General features: G+C 38.7%; 1 protein-coding gene across 5 annotated transcripts in view; it reads right to left on the bottom strand.

Annotated features, from left to right (window-relative positions):
- The window catches only part of SMG7 (SMG7 nonsense mediated mRNA decay factor), a 56,073-nt gene that overhangs the window by 5,406 nt on the left and 28,423 nt on the right, over positions 1-22,244 (bottom strand). For 2 of the 5 annotated variants that reach the window (XM_070396869.1, XM_070396868.1), the window contains exons 4-18: positions 20,101-20,233; positions 18,817-18,988; positions 17,527-17,598; positions 16,526-16,676; positions 16,019-16,154; positions 11,997-12,159; positions 11,566-11,722; positions 10,723-10,793; positions 9,567-9,627; positions 7,798-7,917; positions 6,474-6,900; positions 4,420-4,564; positions 3,495-3,877; positions 2,499-2,870; positions 1,408-1,557 (exon numbers count right to left, since the gene is read on the bottom strand). In XM_070396869.1, the coding sequence (XP_070252970.1) occupies positions 1,408-1,557; positions 2,499-2,870; positions 3,495-3,877; positions 4,420-4,564; positions 6,474-6,900; positions 7,798-7,917; positions 9,567-9,627; positions 10,723-10,793; positions 11,566-11,722; positions 11,997-12,159; positions 16,019-16,154; positions 16,526-16,676; positions 17,527-17,598; positions 18,817-18,988; positions 20,101-20,233 (2,713 nt within the window). The remainder of the gene's footprint in view (positions 1-1,407; positions 1,558-2,498; positions 2,871-3,494; positions 3,878-4,419; positions 4,565-6,473; positions 6,901-7,797; positions 7,918-9,566; positions 9,628-10,722; positions 10,794-11,565; positions 11,723-11,996; positions 12,160-16,018; positions 16,155-16,525; positions 16,677-17,526; positions 17,599-18,816; positions 18,989-20,100; positions 20,234-22,244) is intronic. The other 3 variants (XM_070396870.1, XM_070396871.1, XM_070396872.1) reach the window with 3 other exon arrangements.

The following is a 22,244-nucleotide window of genomic DNA, read 5'->3' as shown; positions in this document are numbered from 1 at the left end:
ACCTCACCCTGTACTGAAATACATAGTTGCTAAAGTCAAGCTACAAGAAAGTTATTGGGGGAAAAAGCTGAATCTCTGATGCTTGCTGTCATTGAATAGTTGATCAACATGCATTTATTAACCACCTACTACACACAAGTCACTTTCATACACATGATATCATTAACAATGTTAAATACAGAAAGGGTTATAGTCAAGGTTTTTCTTTAAAAACATGTAACAAATAAACACTAATATGCCCCTCCCCAACTGTTCCATGAGCTTCATTTCCTACGGAAGGGGCAAGTGCAATAGGAACAAGGGATCAGGAAGCAGGTAGACAGAGAGGAAGACACTCCCACAAACCCTCCAGCCACCCGTGAAAAGCAAGCAAGGCGACATGTAGCGACAGCAGGTCAGCAACTGGGGTTTCCACACCTCTAGGCGCAGTCAGGGCACCACTACTTCAGTTTTCAGGAGATTTTATTTCTCCTAACTTGGGGGGTGGGGGTGGGGGGGGGGGGTAGAATGGGAGCTTTCTATGGCCACTCACCAAGCCAAATTCTTAAGGGAACTTCAAGTGCCAGGGACGGCAGCTTGTCACCAGTGCCATTAAGCTTTTATTTCTCCTAGTACAAAAATCAACGTATTTTAATTTTACATTTTCTTGCCCAATGTCTATGGGGAAGAAAGTAAATCTAAGAGCTGTGTCACATTTTATTAAGATGGGGTGAAGGGCAGAAAAAAAACAACCATAGCACACACTTTTCTTTTACTTCCCCATCTTAGTAAATATAATGTAAACACTGGCATAGGTACAGCATGATATCCTCTGCGATGCAGACTAGGATCTAGAAGACTTTTTAAAAAGATACAACTAATGAAGTCTTACACTTTGTCATTGTAGTTATTTATTGCTGTAGTCACTCATTTATGGCACTCTGACGCTTCTTTTTAGCATTCTGTTTATACAATTCTGGCTCTGATCACGGCTCTTAGTTAACCAAACAGAAAAGAGCCACATAGTATTCAAAAGCATCAGTAAACTGTCTAGAACATATTTCATGTCCTATTTTGAGTTCATGAGAAAAAAATCTCACTACTCTAAATAAGATTAATGACACTGGACATTCCTGGGTCCAGATGGAAGTGCTACTTGAGAAGTAAGTTAAATTTCCAGCATCACAACCTGTGTGCGCCCAGCCCTCAGGATGGTCTTAACAAAGTCACGAATGTAAGGTCTTGGGGAACCAGGCCGTCAGAAACATTTTGCTATGTTCTACTACCATTTGAAGGCCAGTTTGGGCTGTTGGATAATAAACTTTACAATTCTGTAAAAAAGAAAAGCCCCCCAAAAGAAGAAATCACCTATTCTAAAATCTCAGAAAAGCAGCTGGGGTTAGAGCAAGAATTAGGTTAAATACATACAAAGAGGCTTCTTCCAGGGAGAGAGGCGAGAGGCCCCAGCAGAGCTGGGTAAAGATCAGGAGGGTTAGAAAAAATCAGCTCTTCCTCTTCCTCCAAGGCAGCCAGACTCTTTAACAGGTCCGGAGGAAGCAGAGGGGAGCCCTTGGGGTCCTAGTGACAGAAAGGAGCACAGTGAGAGGCCATAGGGATGACAAAAGCACAAAGGAGCAGTGGCATGATTGGGGGATGAAGTCATTAATAGTGAAGCAGGATTATGCAAAGGAAAAGGCTCTGAAACACAAAAGCAAATTGACACAGAGTGGGCGACAAAGATCAAGACAATACAAAGAAGCAGATACTGATGGAGCAGAACGTAAAAGGTGAAAGTGGCTCATGAGTCAAACTGCAAAGGAGCAAAGTGACTAACTTACCTTGTGCTAATGACCAACTTACAAACACATCCCTGTGTCTCAGGAATAGGAAGGGCAAGGAAGGGGAACTCCACTATTAAAGATAACTGGCTGACTATTCCTCTCAGAAAGCACTTCGTTTAAATGTGCAGTGAACTATTTTTTGTTTGTTTGTTTGTTTAAATATATTTTATTGATTTTTCACAGAGGGATAGAGAGTTAGAAACATCGATGAGAGAGAAACATCGATCAGCTGCCTCCTGCACACCCCCCACTGGGGATGTGCCCGCAACCCAGGTACATGCCCTTGACCGGAATCGAACCTGGGACCTTTCAGTCCACAGGCGGACGCTCTATCCACTGAGCCAAACCGGTTTTGGCCAGTGAACTATTTTTAAACTTAGATGATTCAGCCCAACGCAGGGAGCCGTCTCCGAATTCTCCAACATGTGGGTTAGAGAGTCCCGCACAAGACATCTTTGCCAGACTGTCAAGTTTAAACTCAGTAACAGGACCCTTCAGCTCCTCAAATCCAACATACTGTACAACTGTGAAGAGGAGACCAGGCGCTGTGCCCACTGCCCAGTAGCATTCTGTGACACTTACGCATCAGTGACCTTTAGAAACAGCTACTGGGAAATTCAAAAGACTTGCAGCCCCAGACCTCTCCCTCAAGCGCCTGTGACAGGAAAGGACACACACCTCAAAGGGCATCCTGGGCACAGGATCCTGCTCTGGACGGAAGACTCCTGGTGGCCGCTTGCCCCTGCGGTCCATATTTGCTTGCTGAGCCATCACAGCTCTGTTATCAGCCACGCTGTAGGAAGAGTCCCAGTAGAATTCTGGGACCTTGACTTCTGAGTGATTGTGGTTATATGGCTCCATGGGAAAAGGCTTCATTTTTTTCTCCAGAGGCTGCTGCTGCATTACAGGAGATTGCAATGACGGCTCAAACAGTTTTATGGGATCTTGGGTCTGAAGGTAGTAGGGCTGTTTCACAGGCATGATTTTCCCTAATGGGCCTTGAACCTGAGGGGGATTCCATAGCTGTTTGGAGGCATCTGCCTGCTGATACTGAAAAAGAGAAGCCTGTCATCAGGATGAGGATGAAACGCAATGTCCCTGACACTCAGTGCTCAGGAATCACAGAATGCACTTGGTTTCACAATCAACACCTCTTGGCAATGCAGCGCTTTCCTCTACCATTCAGGTTTTTCAATACACAGAAAGCCATCTAGGTACAGATTGTGGACACTGAACTCATAGTCGCTCTTTCAATTCAATCATTTAAGAGGTTTAGTGAGTGTGTCTGTCTCCCTCCGGTTTCAAGTGCTATGTGGAGGACAATATTTAAGGTTGGTGTCACAGCTTTCTTAACATCTCATCAAGACTATGGTTCTACTTCCCTTCTATAGTTTATGTTCACACAGGAAACAATTATTTCTAGAAAATACTTTCCAATAAAACTAACAAGTAGTAGCAGCAAAGAATAGTAGTTAAGATCTACTATCCTTTACAAAAGTGGAAAGGAAAACATTTACACTTTCCTAATCAGCGAAGAGAATACTTTTATATTCTCATCATCATTACAAGTCTAAGAGGTGTTATGAAAACATAACCAGCACTTTCAAATAACTGAATACTGACTAACTTCAGCCTTCCCCTCCTTAGTCAGCTGGACGGTACAATGTCACCTACCTGCTGGAACCCAGAGTGGTGAGGAGGGCTTTTCCCCAAAGCTGGCACGGCTTTTGTAGGGGATTGTTGTTGCTGAGCTAGAGCTTGAACCTGCAACTGGCTTGTAGACTGTGCTGTTGGCTGAGCTGGTAGAGATGTAAGGGGTTGCTGGGAAGGTGGCTGTGGTTGTTGAGGTCCCTGGTTCATTGGCCCTGGTCCAGAGGGCCGTTGCTGGCTGTAAGGAATGTGGGACTGTTTCCCAGCTTGCACCTGGTTTCCTGCTGGAGAGTGAGCTGTAGGCTGAAGAAAGGTTCCTGGGACAGAAACACCAGCTGGGAAGGTGTAACCTGAGCCCATAGGAAATGCCACAGGAGGGGAAATAACATATGCTGGGGGCGGGAACCCTTTAAAACAAAAGAACACAGCTTTAGTTCTAAAGAAACTTAGCAAAAAAAAAAAAGGCAAAAGTAAGTCATTTGGGTTGGGATAAGGTGGGGAAGGGGTCTTCTCATAAGTTCTAAAAGATAGGGGTCAACCATCAAGACTGATCAAATGAAAATCTTTAATTTCATTTCAAAAATTAAACATAGACTACTGACTGCTACTTCTATCCACTTAAGCAAGTGGAGTGTTCTAAACATCATGTTTAGTGACAGGAATTCCTTCATAACAAACCTGCCCTTGTATATAAACTACCAGAGAAATGGCTCCAAAATAATTTCATAAGCATTAGGGAAAACATAACTTCCTTCTACCTTTTTAAAAAATAAATATACGTACTTTTATTGTTGATAGTATTAGAGATGTCTCCCACTTTACCTTCCTTCCTCCTACCTTTAACACTATAGGTAGTAATGTCACTCCAATAGAGTATGAATTACTCAATGAATGAATAGAAACTCCTACACAGAGGTATTAAGTAGAAGAAGTTACAAAGCATATTTACCTGGCCGGCTAGGAAGAGGCGGGAAGGCTCCAGGGTGGTGAATGGGGATGAACTGGGAATTACTTGCTTGACTTGGGGTTTGAGTGACAGGTGTTTTCCTGGCTTCAGACACTGGAGTCTTTCTTAGTTCTGTCTGGGATTTTACCTGTAACCAACAGAAGCAAAACTATAATAATCTGAAACTCAAACGTGTCAGAAAGAAGCATCTACTCTAGGAAAGTATTTAAAACACCACGTCAAAAAAAAAAAAGTATATGCTGAAGATTAAATTATAAAGAGGAAATCAAAGTAGGTGATTTAACTGCCAATAAAAGATACATGCCTTCATTTTATTCATATAATTATTTTGCCCTCACAAAATCATAAAAATATTAAATATGGAAAGGACATGAGAGCTCCTTTGTTTTACAAATGAGACACCCAATGCCAACAGGTTAAAAGCTTGCCTATGATCTTAAGTTGCCTGTTATAGGTTCCAAGGCCCTTTATGAATTACTCTAATGCATTAAATAACTTACATAAACTATAAATTAATGATGACCCACTTTGGCCTTCAGTTTAATTTCATCTGGGCAGCCTTAAGGGTACCAGTGAGGCATTCACCCTCCACCTTGCACCTTACCACCCTTCAGAACAGATAGGATACTTTCTCAAGAACAGGCCCTGAGTCCTGCACATGGAGCAGAAGAGGTAGACACCCCAGGCACTGCTCAAGATGAGTAAAAAGGGGGGGTGGGGGGTGGGAGAGTGTCAGTCGGCGGGGGGAAAGGAGACATATGTAAAACTTTAGACAATAAAAATAAGTAAGTAAGTAAGTAAGTAAATAAATAAATAAATAAAAGATGAGTAAAAGGCGGGAAAACAGGTACCGTTTACAGAAAACTTAGGATGAGGTACAGAGGGTGGTGATCCACTGACTGCTACCAGGCTCTCTTTACTCATCTACAGGCAGATGTAAGAGGGATGAGAGATCAGGAAGAGATTTTATTTCTACTGAACTGTGCTGGGAAGCAGTTATAGAGAACAGAGGCAGAGCAGGCAGGAAATGCTGGGCTCTATCCCTAAAGCACTGAGACCTCAGTTTTATAGTTCATTTGGGTTTCCCCTTACCTTTCCGCTGCACCTGTCTTTCTCCATTTCTTTTCTTAATTTCTACCATGTTTTTTCTTTTTCTCCCTCTACTAATCTTAAAATGGAACTATTATATTCTTATTTCTCCCTTTCCCTCCCCCTCAAAAATCCTGCAAGAGAAACACATTGAAGGCAGTTTATTTGCAAGAGGCCTCCAATAATGTAAGGTTCCTCATGCCTATTACCAACAAATATATTTGCCAAAATATGTTAGTAAAACAAATGGCATTTACTCAAACATTAATGGTACTAATAAAACCAGTACAAAGACCCCTTTCCTTTTATATAAAGTAATCTGTACCGCTTTGGAAAGGTATTAAAACAAACATACACCCCAAAGATGCAAATAACTGAGAGGTGTTTCTCTTTTCCCAGCAGGAGACTTGGGTTCCTGCTTTACAAATTCCCATGGTCAGGGTAACACTGAAGTGCTAATAATGCTACTGGCTGCGACAGGTATAAATGTCAAGGAAAAGAGCTTCATCTTCATCTTTTATCTTGTACAGTGACTCTAAAAAAACAACACCACCTATACCAGCCTTACTATACTTTTAGTTCTATTGGATCTATCAAAGACCCCCAATTTCTCACTACAGAATTAACAAATGGCAATTACATTTTCAAAAGAAAATGTAAGTTTTTGTGGAACTGACAACTCTGCAACTGGTCATTTCAAACAATGTAAATTGAACAAAACTGATAAACATGTCAAACAAGTTAAGACTCTCTCACTCATATAATTCCCAAGGGTCAATGAAGTAACCACCTACCACAGCTCTTTACAAGACTTACTATGAAGCATTTGAAGAATGCATTCAAGCTTCTAGAATAGCCAATTTTCAAGGCTTTTAGGAACAAAATGAAAAATCTTGCCTTTTGTGTGAGCCTTCCTCTACCTGCTTTATAGTTCAAATACAGCTTACCTGCACTGCCACATTCTGCTTTCCTGTTTCCTGTAACTTTTCTAAGGTGCATTTCTTGGGTTCTGTTTTCCTCTTGTTGTTGTCCTTCTTTCCATCATTCTTAGTTACAGTTACTCCTTTGCTATAGTCCCTTCTCACCTCTTTGGGAGGAAAACTTCTTCCTTGGTCTCTGTTCACTTCTCGTAGCTTAATGTTCTCTTTGAAGGTGACCACTGGTTTCTCTCCCGTGTCACAGTTGTTGCTTAGATTTCGGCCCGTAGACAGCACCGATTTCAGTCCTGGATTCCCGTTCTCAGCCAGTGACTCTATTATGGATGCTTCTTGCAGAATAAGGTTCTCTTTGGCTTCACTGGGGTCTTCCAGTATTAACTCTGGGATTTCTGTGATAAACAATAATTTCCCTACCTCATTTTCACACTGAATCAGCCTAAAAAAGTAAAAATAAATCCATATATGAAAAACATAAACCTAAAAAACAGTACAATTGAATTGTGTATGGATCCAACAGTCAAAAGATTCCCAGCCCTAAAAACTTGGAAACAACAGGAAATAACAATGTGGATTCAGGTAACACAAAAAGTAGTTATGTAGAGACTCAGATTCTCATTATCATATTCAACACTACAACACATATCTGTGCCCTTTTAATGTTTTCCAATAATTGCAGCAATTAAAAATACTGAGCATGTTTTAAACATAGGTACTAGATTAGGCCCTTTAAGTAGCTATTTATAACTCCAATTTTATAGGTGTGAAAACTAAGCTAAGAGGTAGTAAGTTCACTCAAACATGCAACCACTTTAAATGCTCACAGTATGACGGGAACCTCAGTACAAAATGACTATGAAATAGTGACCGACTTTGGGAAGGTTATAATCAAGCAGAGGATCCCAACGACATAGACCAGGGGAAGTGGCAGAATTAGAAGCTGAATTTAAACGGATCTAACTCTAAGACCTGTGCCCTCCACCAACTACCCTATGTGCTTTGTATTTAATAAGCCAGTAGCTCCATCCTGGTCTGTTCAGATTGAAACTGATCACCATGGCCCTGTCAATCAATACCAAGCACCATAATTGTGAATGTATAACTTAGATTTACATAAATGTTTACGAATTAGAGCAGAAGCTCATGATAAACAGGGGGTGAGGCCAATTCCTCTACAATAGGTAGGTAATGGGGAGAAGAGAGATTTAAGAGTATAATTATCAGCAGGGTTATAATTTGTTATGTTACCATCATTTTGTCTTCTGAGTTTATAATCAGTAGTATTATACCAAAGACTAAAACACAGGTGGCTGTGTATGTGTATTTGATGAAATACCTTGGCTGGTTATCCGCGATCCATTTGCCTATAGAGATCAAGCGCTGCTGCCGTATTTGTCGTTGCTGACCCTCTTTGTCTCCTGTAATACCTTGGTGGCCTTTGGAAAAATCCAAGTTCCTAAAATTAATATAAGCAAGTTATAAAAGATATTTCCCAGGCAACCAAATGCATCTACTTAACTGAAATGGCTTCAGATTGTTCCATACAGGTTAACTATTTGATGATGTAATTAACTACATTTGTTTTAATTTATATTCCCAAAGATTTTAAATCCAATGAAGCAAAGCAGAAAACACACTATGGAAAGAATTAGAGTGCAGAGTGAAAAAGGAGAGTTAGTTCCTTCTGATAAGCTCTGAAAAGGTTTCACATGGCTGGTATCTGAGCTGGAGGGTGACGTTATGAGTGAGCACTCACAGATTGGTAAGGGAATGTCTAAGAGGAAAAGGAAATGTTCTAGGCATAGCATGAAAAGTTTTGCACGAAAACACAGAGCTATTCAAGAAGATAACAGAGTGAATGTAGAGTATGTATAGGTAGGTATTAGTGGGGAGGAGGGTGTAAGTGGAAAATAAGGCTGAAAACTTACACTGCATAGTGATAAAAAATATGCTGAACAACTAAGCATTTGGACAGCAAGCCACTTGAACTGTTTCTATATTAGTAAAGGGCATCATCAGGTCGACACTTTAAAAATATAATGTGGAAACAGGGTAGAAATAAACTATAGAAAGAGAGGGACTCTAAGAAGGGAAGGTGATTAGGAAACTTTTTTACCCCAGGTAAATGGTGATAAAAGCCTGAACTATGAGGAAATAAATGGGAGGAGTTGTATCTAAAAGGCATTTTGGACACAGAATTACCAAGATTTGGTGAGAAAGATTAACAGAAATAAGAACTGTTTATGTAGTTAGACAATGGCATACAGATAAATTTAGAAAGATCATATTTTACTGACCAAACAGGAAAATACTAGCTCATTTTTGGTCATGTCAAAGTTTAAAATTGCTAGAAATATGAGTCTAAACTCTAAAAGAAGTCAGAACTGAAAATTTTGGTCTTAGTATCCCGGAGGTGAAAGCTCAAGACAAAAGGATGGATTTGATCACCTGGGAGAACACAGAGTGGGAAGGAAAGGGCAAGGGAAGAACCCTGGAGAATACCAATATTCCAAGGCATGTAATACAAAAGAAAGAATGCAACTGAGCCTCTTAAGGGTAGAAGAAGAACGATGATCCAGAGCTAAGAGAAAGAAGGTTTCATGAAGGAAGGGGACCAACAGACTCAATGCTAAAAAAAAATTATATAGGGTGAAAATTATACAGAACTCAATACAACTTGCTAACTAGGAGAGAGAGCGCTGAGTTTACAGTTGCAGTAGGCTGAGAAATGGAGTAGGAAGTTATTCCTCTGAAAGAGAAGGAACAGAGACAAAATGACTGGGAAAACAGAGTGTTTTATTCTTATTTTAATATGAAATATGTCACGCAATACCCTTTGGTTCCCTTTTGAGACTTTCCCTCTGATTTCAAGGAAAGTATAAAAGGAAGTAAGTATCACTTGGAAGAAGCAATTCTCTTTCCTTTCCTCCATATTTTTTAAAGGCACAACATATACAAATCCATTTTACATCAAAACTTTGACTCTCAGTTGCCGTTAGGAAAAGCTAAGAAAGATCAAGAGCTTCCACAACCAAGCCCGACTCCTGATAATTTTAATATGGCAACCACTAGCAACGAACTCCGCCTCCTCCAGCTGCCACCCACCTGAAAGAAGGTCTCAAAGCCAAGAATCCTTGTAACTCAAACTCCTCTGGAAGTGGTGTAGCTAGAGAAGGGTAGAAATCAAGATTTGTAAACATTTTAATTAAAATTCTGTTGTTTAGCAGAATACTGCGAAGTGGAAAAAAAAAGTCTCTGGAGAAACTATAGGCTATTCATAGTGCCCTGCTCTTCTTTATAGTAACTTACCTGTCAAAGCCCTGCATGTTGCCTTTGGGCCCTGCACACTGCCCTAACATTCACCTACACCCAGTGCTGAGTTGCAGTATGATGCCTTTTTTTCCCTAAGCAGTCTTAAAATTTCACAGCCTCAGATGCAGTAATCCCAAAGTATTGAATAACAAAATTGACATCATCTGGGAGCTTGTAAGAAATGTAGAATCTTGGGCACTATCCCAAACCTACTGAATCATAAACTACATTTTCAACAAGGTCCCAGGAGATTCATTTGCAAATTAATGCTTGAGGAGCACAGATCTAATGGAAGAAATATAATCAGAAAGAAGTCAACTACCGATTGTTCAGTGTAGAATTATTTATAACGGGGAAATTTTTAAAGCAAATAGACAATGATTAAATAGATTATGGCACATCCATAGTATGGACTATTATGCAGCCAGTAAAAATCATGTTTCAAAATGTTTAAATGACAAAGCTTTTGCTAACAATATAGTGTTAAATTTAAAAAGCAAGTACAAAGCTGAATTTGATACCAAACACATGCAGGCTGTGTATGTACACATACAAAAAGGCCCGTAGAAAACACACTATCCCGTATCTCTGTGAGAGAGAACCATAGGTGACTTGTGTTCTTATATTTGTATGTCTCAAATGTTTCATGATAAGTAGGCATTACTTTGACAGAGTAATGCTGTTTACATTATTTTTTTGTGTTTTTTTTTAATTATAAGAATGAGGAGGATGGAAAGAATTTGAAGGTACTGCACTCTCTGGGATATAGGAGAATAAGCTGCTGGAAGAACATCACCTCTACTTCCACCCACTCAATCGGGATAGAGTTCAAAGTCACTTCTAATATATTAAATTTAACATCAAACACAAACCTGCTTTTCTGCGTCCTTAAGCCCACCATTAGTGATGGAGAACAATGTCGACAGCACAAGGCTGAGGTTGCTCTTACCATTAGTACTTGAAAGATCCTCTTCATGGGGATGGAAACTATTTAGAAGAGAAATCAGCCAGGGCCAAATGCTGAAAATGAAAGTGATAGTGCACACTTTATTTTCACACAAGAGAAACCAGAACACTAATAAGCCATGAAAATGTTATCTCGAGGACCTAGACTTCATGCATTTTTCTCCTTGCTTCAGCATTTTAAAGACTGTATGACTCCTAAAACATATTTTCAAAGATGTCTAGATGAAAGATACACCAGAGTGTTAAATTTCCACGAGATACTACTGCAGATGTTTCCCAGGCGCCTTCATTTGTCACTCTAAAACCAATAGTTCCTAAGAACTGTCAGAATTATTCTGAGTAGAGATTAGAGAGAAAATGGCGATGACCAAAATACTCTATGCTTAAAACAAACAGATATAACTCAAATTGGGCGTTACTATAAGGCAACACAAAACAGGTTATGTATAGAAAATAATGGAAAGAAGTAAAAAATTTCTTCCTTTTAATTCCTAAACAAAAAATTGGAGCATACTGTGTGGATAAGAAACAAACTGGTTTTATCTCCATTTCACTTTGGAATGTGAAAAATGCCACTTCCCCAGGATGGCAACCAAGGACAGGGGGAACAAAAAGTCAGAAATCCTTAAGATTGTGCCTCACATGAAGAATTCAAACAAATAAAGGGAAAGCATATAAAGAAGTCTTCAGTTCAATTTCCAAAGAGTGGGTGGGAAATACAGCCTTCCATTGTTCAAATGTTGTGTTTTCTAAGGTGGTTTCAGCATATCTTTGAATATCAAACAAACAAAGCACAAAAGCTGACACAAAACTCTAAGATACTCACTACTGTCTTTCATCCACCACGGCCTCCTGGAAGACCCTGGGTCTGAGTCTCAGCCAGTCCATGGAGACCTTGACTGCAGGAAGGGGATAGGCATTGTGGGATTCCTCCTGAGACTTGTTCTGGAGAGGACACTTGCACAGGATGCCAAGAAAAGACACTCAAAAGAAAAAATGTATACAGAAAGCATAAGATATTTGAAACTGTGTTATCAGTCTCTAAGCTTCTTTCTAAAAGGGCATTTTCTTTCCCAAGTTAAAAATTGTTACAGATACATTGACAATGGATGTCAGCAGATAAAGAACAGAATTTAGAGTACGGGCCTCTTGATTCAATATTAAGACATACAAGACACTTCTTTATATAGCACTAATGCTTTATGACGAAAAGGCCAAAGAAGATGGAACAGAAAGTTAAAACGATTTAATACTTACTAAAGAGGGCCAGCAACTGTGTCCAACACAGCTGCTCATCTTGGCTGTAACTATGCTGTTCTGTTTCATTGCTAAAGTCACGAAGGTGATGAAGTTGAAACAGGTTAATGACAGTGACGTGAACTAACTGCTGAGAGTTGAAAGCTTTTTGAAAGAGCAGTCTCTGTAAAAGAAGACAGGGAACACTGCATATACTATTATCGAGAACAGGAGCCATCTTCAACACAAGAATTAAACTGTCAGTCTGCATTTAGAGCCACATGGGTTACAGTAAATTACAGATGAGTAAACTGTTCCACTTTTAATCCCAGTATTTTAATCGAGTCTAATGTGGTCTGATGTTTCTCATGCTGACCATTCATCTAGAAAAAAATTAACCCAGACACCACTGAACTGTTTTTCAAAGTTTTCAGTATCTATCAATAAATTCACATGCCTTCCATCCATTAGAGGCTGTTTTAGGCCTGACATACGTAAAGAAGCTTACTTATAAACGAGGTACATAGCAAGAACATACTTTGGAACACAGGGCAAATGATATCTAAAGCAATCATTAATATATTACAGGTACTTCTACAAATTATTACACTGACATTTCTCCCTATAAGGAAGGTACATCCATGACCTTCATTATCAACTTCTTTTACTTAATAACCATGTGTTCACAAAGACCTGCTAACCAGCACTATAAGGAAGAATTCACCTCTATGCACTCAGCTGGTGGCCTCACAAGCTCCTAACAAAGTTGATAACAAAGATGACATCCTGGCTTCACCCTACATTTTAGCTACAGCCAAACTGTCTCTGTCCCCAAGGAAAATTAGTGCAGACAATGGGGACTCACTGCCTTATGGTGGGAAACAGATACAGGATAAGATCTATAATTCATTAGCAAGACCTTTCACATGATCATTGGAGAAAAACACAATTCCATTCCACTTTAACTCTACTCTCCCTATCAGATCTCTCAGCCTCCTTGCCATCTGTCACTCCCATATATACATCTAGAATGCTCACTTCTCTCCCAAAGGCCTTAAGCATTCTCCTTTCCTTTCCTGAAAATGTCTTGAAATCCTAGCTCTTCTCCAAAATCCTCCCACAAAATTTTCAATATCTGCATCCAGCCTTTACACAAATGCATGATACTGGCATAAAATGAGAATATTAATTTGTATTTTTCAAAAAGCATTTTTTCTTACAATTACAATATAGCAATGTGGCGTTCATTTTAGAAGGCAATGTCCTACATTACAGAATCCTGACCCTTTAAAGTCTTTAAAGGACTTTCTAGTGTAGGCACAGAAACATTGATGCATATGGTGTAGCCTGGTAATAGCAAATGTAAGATTAAGTTCATAAGGGCACAGACTTTGTCTTGTTCTCTCCTCTGTATCTCCAAAGGCCTAGAAAAGAGCACGGCAGACAACAGGTACTCAATAAATACTTAGGGAAGGAATAATACACACCTTTGGAAGTCAATGTGTAATTATTCAATTGTACTTTTGTAAAACTTAGATTGTACTTAAGTAAGCAGAGTCTCCCCTGGACAAAATCAGATAGGAACAGACATATTGCTACTGAAAGACACTTTCAATAGCAATTGAGGAAAACACTGAACTAAATACCATTAAGAAACAGCATACATTTGACAGATATAAAAAGCCTTATATCTCAGTTCCTAAATTCCAGACCTTTTAATCCTTCAATGAACCTCAACTTGGTAAATGTTTCTTAGTAGCTAAAGATTGCTAGTTAGACAGATACACTGAAGTTTACATCATTGTCTACAAACTAGAGGCCCGGTGCACAAATTCATGCACAGGTGGGGTCTGGCTGGCTGGCCCCAACTGGGGTCAACCAGAGAGGGCCGGCCAGGGGGAGGGGATGCCAGGGGGAGGGGATGCGGGAGGTTGGCTGGCTGGCCCAGCCCGGGATTGGGATGGGGGGGAGAGGGGGGTCGGGGCCGGCTGGGAGGAGGGGCCGTGGGTAGGCAGCCCTGCCCCCTGGTCAAACTCCCCGTCAAACCCCTAGTTGAGGGGACAATTTGCATATTAGCCTTTTATTATATAGGATACTTTAAAATACTTTTGAATATTTACTCAACTATGCTAAAATTTCACTCCACAATGTTCTTCTGACATTTTAGTACTGGGTAAGTTTTAAAATAGATCTGCCTCATCCTGTGTTTAATTTTAGAGTGTAGGAATGATACTTCGCAATTGCCCACACACTCCACCAGAACTTCACATACAAAATTATATATTTGAAGAGAGTATTAGTGTTTGAGGTTCAACCAAATGCAAAACTGACTAGACTCTAGACTAGAATAACTTACATGGAGAGGATTTCATTAAGGTAGGTTCCACACCCTCCCCATTTGGGGAGTGTATCTTTCATAGAACAAGAGAGCTAGAAGCAATCTCAAGAGGTCATCTTGTCCAATTCCAATATGTAACAGGACTACATCTACACCATCCAAGAAGACAGCTGTCAATCTGACTTTTAAGTTCTCAAAAGGGAGTCCTCAGCACCACCCTACATCTCTCTACTCAAATTCTAAGATTTAATTTTAGTTCTGACTCCAGGAAAGACAAAGATATGTTATCTTAAAATAATCTTTCAGATATCTGAAAACCTATAATGAAGCTATTGAGACTTGTTTGTTCTTTCCAGGCTGAATAGCTGAGGGCATTACAAAGCAAGTGGTTGCTTTCATGCACCCCCCTCTATAAATCATGGACTAAGTTTACATATGCCACCACTAAGAGATGCAGAAAACTGCAAGGGACTTTTATTTTAGAAGCTTATTTTAAAACAAACTATTTCTATTATAGTTATTTACTATACTCTCTTGCACACAAAAAGTATCAACTATGCCTGGCTGATGTGGCTCAGTGGTTGAGTGTTGACCTATGAACCAGGAGGTTGTTGTTCAATTTCAGGTCAGGGCACATGCCTGAGCTGTGGGCTAGATCCCCAATGGGGGGGCAGTGTTAGGAGGCAGCCGATCAATGATTCTCTCTTATCATTGATGTTTCTCTCTCTTTCTCCCTCTTCCTTCCTCTCTGAAATCAATTAACTTTTATACTTTATGTAAAAGTATCAACCAAAAAGTGATTATCTGTAAAAACCATTTCACATTTATTACATTTGGCTAATTTATGTCTCTTAATTAAGTTCTACAATCTTTGAATTGTGAGACTTTTATAATATTTGTAAAACTATAAAGAAGTTATAGACCAGCAGTCACCAATCTTTCAGACCTCGCGGACCACCGGTTGGCGACTGCTGTTATAGACAATTCCAAAATGTAAAGATACCCAGAAGTAACCAAGAAATAAAAAATGCTCATTGAGAATGTCTTGTTTAATGTTGATCCCAATGACTAAAACAGTGACAGGTATATAACAATCAAATATTTGTTGAATAAATTAAAAATAAAGTTAATACTTAATTTTGACTCCTTTCACATTTTATATATCATACACTACATTTAAACTGCTAATTTAATATACTAATCTAACCCAAGATAATTTTCACATATGTAATTAGAAATAACTGAGTAAAATAATTGAATGAAATTTCTTATTCCTTTCCTTCAAACTACCACAAACCTTGATGGATCAAAATACAAGAGAAATGAGCTTGATTTGCAGAATGGAAATATCTATAAAGGAGGTAACAAAATCATATCTAAAAATATCTAATCCATCAAAAGCAGTACTTTCCAAACTGAGAAATAAATGTGCTTGGTCTGAGAAAGGAGGAGTTGTTTCCTCTTGGATACTTTTTGCCAAACCGCAGCTACTTATTAGCCCATTGTTGCTGCATGTATTTCTTTGTATAAACGGCACCTTAGTTTAAATAAAGAGGATGCTGTATGCAAAACTTTCATATTTAATTTCAAAGTTAATTTTTACCAACAGTTCACAGTTAAGTAATGGAGTGAAAACTGGGAGCCATCTTCCTCCAAATCTTATGCTTTAAACAAGACAATAAATTCTCTGGTTTTGAAATCTAACCTTAAACTGTTCTTCCAATTTTTCTCGAAGAGGGCTCAACTTTTCCAAGCTCTTACTCAGGTACACATGGCCGTGGAACTTAATAAAGGCTTTGATGAAGTCAGAAACACCCCACTTGGTTTTCACCTCATCCCGGCTGAAATGAAAGAAAAACTTCCATGAATCTTAAGCAGCAAAATGGCTAAAATCTCTTAAAGGCGGCTTCAGTTTGCAAAAATACAATGTTTGAACACCTAGAGAGGATTCTGCACCTCACTGACTTTCAAATGTGACACCCACAGGTGGAGGCAGTAATCAGCAGCCTGTACTCCTCTACTGGGAACAAATCAGTTGTTGATTGGTCGAAATTTGGTAAAAACTACATACAAAACTATTATTTACTATCGTTTATAAATCAGGCAAGTATAAGAGAAGCATAGGCAACTGGCCATTATTTCTTATATGCCTAAATTTGAGGGGTGAAGTCTACCAGGTTACACTAAGTCCTCTTGGGAAAGTCAGCCCTACCTTTCCAGTGCTTTAGAAAGTGCTTTCTGTAGATTTGTGGAGGCAGCTGGGAAAGGGAACTTCACAGCAATGCTTCTGCAGTAGTAGAAAATTGTGGTCAGATGGTCTCCCTTGGAAGAAGCTAAGATAGCCAACTGATTGTAAGGCTGACCTAGAGGAGAAAGTCAAAATTCTTAAGTAACTAAAGATGCATCAAGTTTTGCTATCAGAAAACAAATTATCAGTTTTCAAGCCTTTAAATTAATAGGGTGGAGTATTGGATAAAGTAAATGTCATGACCACCTCATTACAAATAGGCATAATGTAAACCACCACACCTCAGCAATGAAACATAAAATGTTAGGTTAAAAAGCCACATAATTATGATGGACAGCACTATAAGTTCAAATACAACTGATAGAAAGGGCTAGATAAATATGTTTTGTTTTGGGGGGTCAGAGTCTCTATTACAACTACCCGGCTCTGCCACCGCTGTGGAGAAGCAGCCACAGACAACACGAAACAGTTTGCAGACTACCATCCCTGCTTGAGGCTCCCTCAAGGGCTCCTTTTAGAATCTGGAGGAATTTTAATGTGGCTTAACAAGAATGACTTATATCATCACACATCTGTTGTAATTTCTCTACTTCAAGAATCACTGCTAACACATATTTCAGGGGCTATCAAAATACAAGAACACTACCTTTTAGATAATGGAATAATTTTCCTAGGACCAAAATGGTGGTATTAAAGAGAGAATTAATCTATAATTAATTATGGAAGTCAGAGTTGTTGAAATAATTTTAGATCATATTAGGGGATATTCTATTTATACTGCTTTAATTTACAACAGTTATTTTAGAAATTTCATTTCCAGTTATATAGAATGTACAGTTAAAAGGGAAAATATGATAATCAATACCAAAACTTCTAAAACATGCAAGACAAGCCTTCAGTTATTTACCATACTGCTGTACTGAATGAAGTCACTGCCCACCAGTTGACAGGAGAGACGCACTCACCATTAGAGGGGACAAGCTGAGCTGCGTGTCTATAGTAGGACTCTGCCTGGCTGGTCTGGTTTCTGTATCGAGCTGAGAGGAGGAAGAAGAAAATGTAGTTTAAAGACAAACAAACAAATAAAGCAATAACTAGGGTAATTATTTCCAAAACAGGCTACTGTTTTAAATTCTAAAGATAACAAACACATTAAAATTGATTTAAGAGCATTAAAGACAGAAAAAGACTTTAAAACAAATTAACTATAGGATTATGTGTGAAGTGTCCATCCAGCCTTCCCTATTTGGGACATTCAGCATGTAACCAATTTTAAAGCTTACCTAGCCCCCACTTTCAGGTCCTCCAGTGTCATGCATCACCAGCTCTCACTACGGACTATGCTGGTGACCTGGAGCCGGCCAAGAAGGGGTGAGTTATATGGCACTTAAAAACAAAACAAAACAAAAAACACTATACAAGATGATCTGAAAATTATGTATTTCTTTCAATTATTTATAAAGTGATTTTGAAAAATGCCTCATACCTACTGCAATATTAAGTATGTGTGTGCAAAGAATACACTGACAGCAAAACAACCTAAATACACTATTCCTTGAATCTTCCTGCAGAACTTGGTGCTTACTTTGATGTGACCCCTCATGGAGTTAGTGACTTATGACATCAAGAAATCTAAAATCTTTGAACTTAAAGCAGTAATGTTCTCAATTCCCTGTTATTTGAGGACAGCAAACATAATCCTATAGTTAATTTGTTTTACAACCATTTTTTTAGGTCTTCTTAAAGGAATGAACAAGAAATAAGTTACATAACATTCCCAGATTTAAATATATATAAAATGGAATACAAATTTAACTGTTAAAAGGAAACAGAAATGAGCTTTTAATGCATTGGCAGGAAGGAAAGAAGGCAATCTGGTTTCAGAAGGTATAATTCATAAACCTCACAATTCCAACAGTACAGACTTAATTTAGAAAATATTATGGCACCACTTTGAAAAGTTTAGCTTTGATTACATTTTTGCTATTTATCATTTGCCTACATCTGCACAAATCTGAATAAAATTTAAATCTTAATATGAAAGTTACTTCTTTCAAGAACCCTTGCCTATGTCAAAATAATGAGACAATCTAAGTACCTTAAAATATATTATATAGTTTCCTCTTACGACCATATCTAAATTGTGTTTGCATGCTCAGTTTATAGGGAAATCGAGCTTCCCTCTATGACCACACCAAAGAAAAGGATAAATGTATTATAAATGTCTGATCAATTCCTTCACACCAAAGGCTCACCAATGTCTCCAAGGTGCACGAGGCAGTGCTGGCAGATATAGGAGCAGGAGCTGGACTGTGGCTTCACTATGGCGCTGGTATGCGTCTGTTTATGGCTGATAATTCCCAACTGGGAAGACTTCACACGGCATGGTAAATCTACGTTAAACACTGTACACAGTTCTTGTAATAACTGAAAGGAAAACATAGCAAGATTTAGTATTAAGTCAGACCTGGCAAGTTAGAAGTGCTCTATAGTAAAACTTGTATACTTCAACATATGCATTTAATACCACATACTGCTGAGACCTGAGCAAGGACTTCAAGAAAATTTTGTGGTAACCTTTCTTTTCTTTTTTTTTAACAATCATTTCTTTTTTAATAGGAGCAAATAACAACAGCAACAGTAATACTGTATTATACATGATACAATCATTTATTTTCATTTTGCCTTGTACATAAGGTAAAACCCTTCATATGGTAATTAGAAGCATTCATTACAAATGATCTCTCTTGAATTCTCAAGTAAGTATTTGAGCAATCTAGGATGTGCATCTAAAAGGAATGGCAGCATTTTTTTAAAAAGACTTCAGTGCCTGGACAGTGTACTCAATGGTTAAACACTGACCCAGGAACCAAGAGGCCCCCAGTTCAATTCCCAGTCAGGGCACATGCCCAGGTTAGGGGCTAGATCTCCAGTAGTGGGTATGCAGGAAGCAGCCGATCGATTCTGTTTCTCTCTTATTGATGTTTCTATCTATCCCACTCCCTTCCCCTCTCTAAAAATCAATAAAAAACATATTTAAAAAAAAAAAAAGACTTTAGCCAAACTCATTCACACGAGTCCACACGTGCTATACCTGCTTTCTCAATTCCTATTCATTCCTTAATCCATTATGATCTGGCTTCTTACGGTATACAATTTGGGGCATTATTATTCACTTGAGATTATATGTGATCAACTGGATGGCCCACATAGTGGTTATACAAAGTGGGTGTTTGTGTTTTGCTTTTTAAATATATTTCTATTGATTTCAGAGAGGAAGGAAGAAGGAAAGATAGAAACATCAATGATGAGAGAGAACCACTGATCGGCTGCTTCCTGCATGCCCCCTACTGGGGATCGAGCCCGCAACCCAGGCACATGCCCTTGACCGGAATCGAACCCGGGACGGGACCCCTCAGTCCACAGGCCAACGCTCTATCCACTGAGCCAAACCAGCCAGGGCCACAAAGTGTTTATATAAACAACAAGATGAGTACAAAGAGAATTCTTGAAAAATTGGTATACAATGTAGAACTCACCTGAGTATAGAAGCCACTAGCTGCCTCTAGGAACAGAGAGAGGTTTGCCTGAACTTCACTCCGATTCGGGTTTGCTCGATTCTTTGCCTGGCCTTGTAGTGTTGTGATCTGATTCTTAAAGGCATGATTCCAGCTGAAAACAAAATGTAATTCTATTTGTATAGCAGTGACTCACTGGGCAGACACTGGTCCCCCTGAGAACAAGAAAGAACTGTTTGTTATAATTATAACACACTAGATAGTAAACCTGCATTAAAGATAGTGACTTAATTAAACAACTTTAGGCTCCCCTTTGAACAAGATTAGACGCGCAGTAGAATCCAACTGGCCTTAGTAAACATTTAACCAAATATTTGAATAATCAGATTGTGGCTTTGGTTATTAATCTTTTAGAGCTACTAAAGTTAGAGCCTATTTAGGAATCCCAGTACAAAATCAGAACTACAGTGGTAACACCAAAGTAAAAATAAGCTATTAACAAATTTGCATACATTGTGCCAAAAATAATTGAGTGTACCCTAACAAGTGACATATAAAGAGGGGAAAAAAGTTTTGTAAATATTAAGCTATATCCCTTATTTCCCTAAAATCTATTACTCACAGTTCTATTTCTAATTAATAGTTTGTTTCTCTTGCAGTTGTTTTCTTTAGAACTTGAAATATAAGGTCATTTTTTTACATTTTAATTTTAGCTATTTAAAAATAACAACACAACACTGAAATACAGCATACCAAAATCCTGTTATAAAATGCCTTTCATTAATCGAGTTGTTTAGAGAATCATTTTAAATTCAGTTATGGTGAAATACAGCCACCTTCTAACCTGGAAATCACATGAGGGGGGGAAAAACAGAACTAGGATGAAGGGATGATATTACTGGCTTGATTCAAGGAAGCAAACAGATAAAGAGTTTACAACCTGCCTGGAAAATACCTAACTCTTATCGATGTCAACTTTTAAGCCTCTAGAGCACTGGGGTTTTTTAATGATTTATGAGGTCAATCATTCCCTTAGAATTTTTGATGACATCTTATCCTTGATTCTAATATCATAGATATGGATTTTGAGTGGTTGTGATTAAGCTCTATTACTAGGTCTCAAAAAATCTTCACTGCAACTTGGGGAAATGGGCATTACTAAATAGAATGTTCTTACTGATTTTAAATTTTTCATCAGGCCAATGTCCTTGTTTCAATTTAACCCTTTCAGTGCCAACCAATATCCTAGGAACGATGCTAAAATTGCCAAGGCATTTTTGCTGATTTTACAGCAGTTTAGGGAAAAAATTATGAATCGCAAGTAAATGAAGTTACATATTCAAAAACTTAAGGAAACCTTTGCTACATTGACATATTTAGCAATATCATCATCACTAATAAAAGGAGACTTAGAACTGGACACCATTTTGAAGCTTTGATAGCACTCCCGGCACTTTTGGCGAAAGACAGGAAGAGCGCGATCGCGCTCCCTGGCACTCCAGGGGTTAAAAGGTAAGGCCTTCCACAAAAGGCATTTATTTACTCACTTGGGAATCTGGTCATCTGCCATTTCACCCCTCATAGAAGGAAGGAGCAACCATTGAGCGACAGCCTGGTCGGCTGCTCAACGGTTGAGCATTCGACCTATGAACCAAGAGGTCACCGGTTCGATTCCCGGTCAGAGCACATGCCAAGGTTTTGGGCTCAATCCTTAGTAGGGGGTGTGCAGGAGGCAGCCAATCGATGTTTCTCTCTCATTGATGTTTTTGTCTCTCTCTCCCTCTCCCTTTTTCTCTCTCTAAAATCAATAAAAATGTATTTTTAAAAAAATGCGTGGAGATAGCCTAAATATACAAAATCTTTCTTTAGTCTTATTAAGAGGGGGAAAAAAGGAAATACCTATTTATTTTATGAAATGCCCCAAAGATCTTAATAAGAGTCAATTCGGAACATCTCTCTTGCCACCTAAGACTCTATGTGAAGGTAATACCAATGGTCAAATATCCCTCCTTCCCCCCTAAAAAACCCCAAAAGTATTATAAATTTTTCTTTTTTATTTTCATTGAAAAAGCTTACTCTGAGAGAGGTTAAAAAGAAACAACCAAATTGTTCTTTTCTATCCTAAAGTCTTGGTGAGATCCTTGATCTCAACAGGGACATCCCAA

Source organism: Myotis yumanensis, unplaced genomic scaffold, assembly GCF_028538775.1.
Source record: "Myotis yumanensis isolate MYYU_CA2020_CCGP unplaced genomic scaffold, mMyoYum1.0.hap1 SCAF_17, whole genome shotgun sequence".
Taxonomy (NCBI): domain Eukaryota; kingdom Metazoa; phylum Chordata; class Mammalia; order Chiroptera; family Vespertilionidae; genus Myotis; species Myotis yumanensis.
This window is presented reverse-complemented; position numbering and strand designations above follow the sequence as displayed.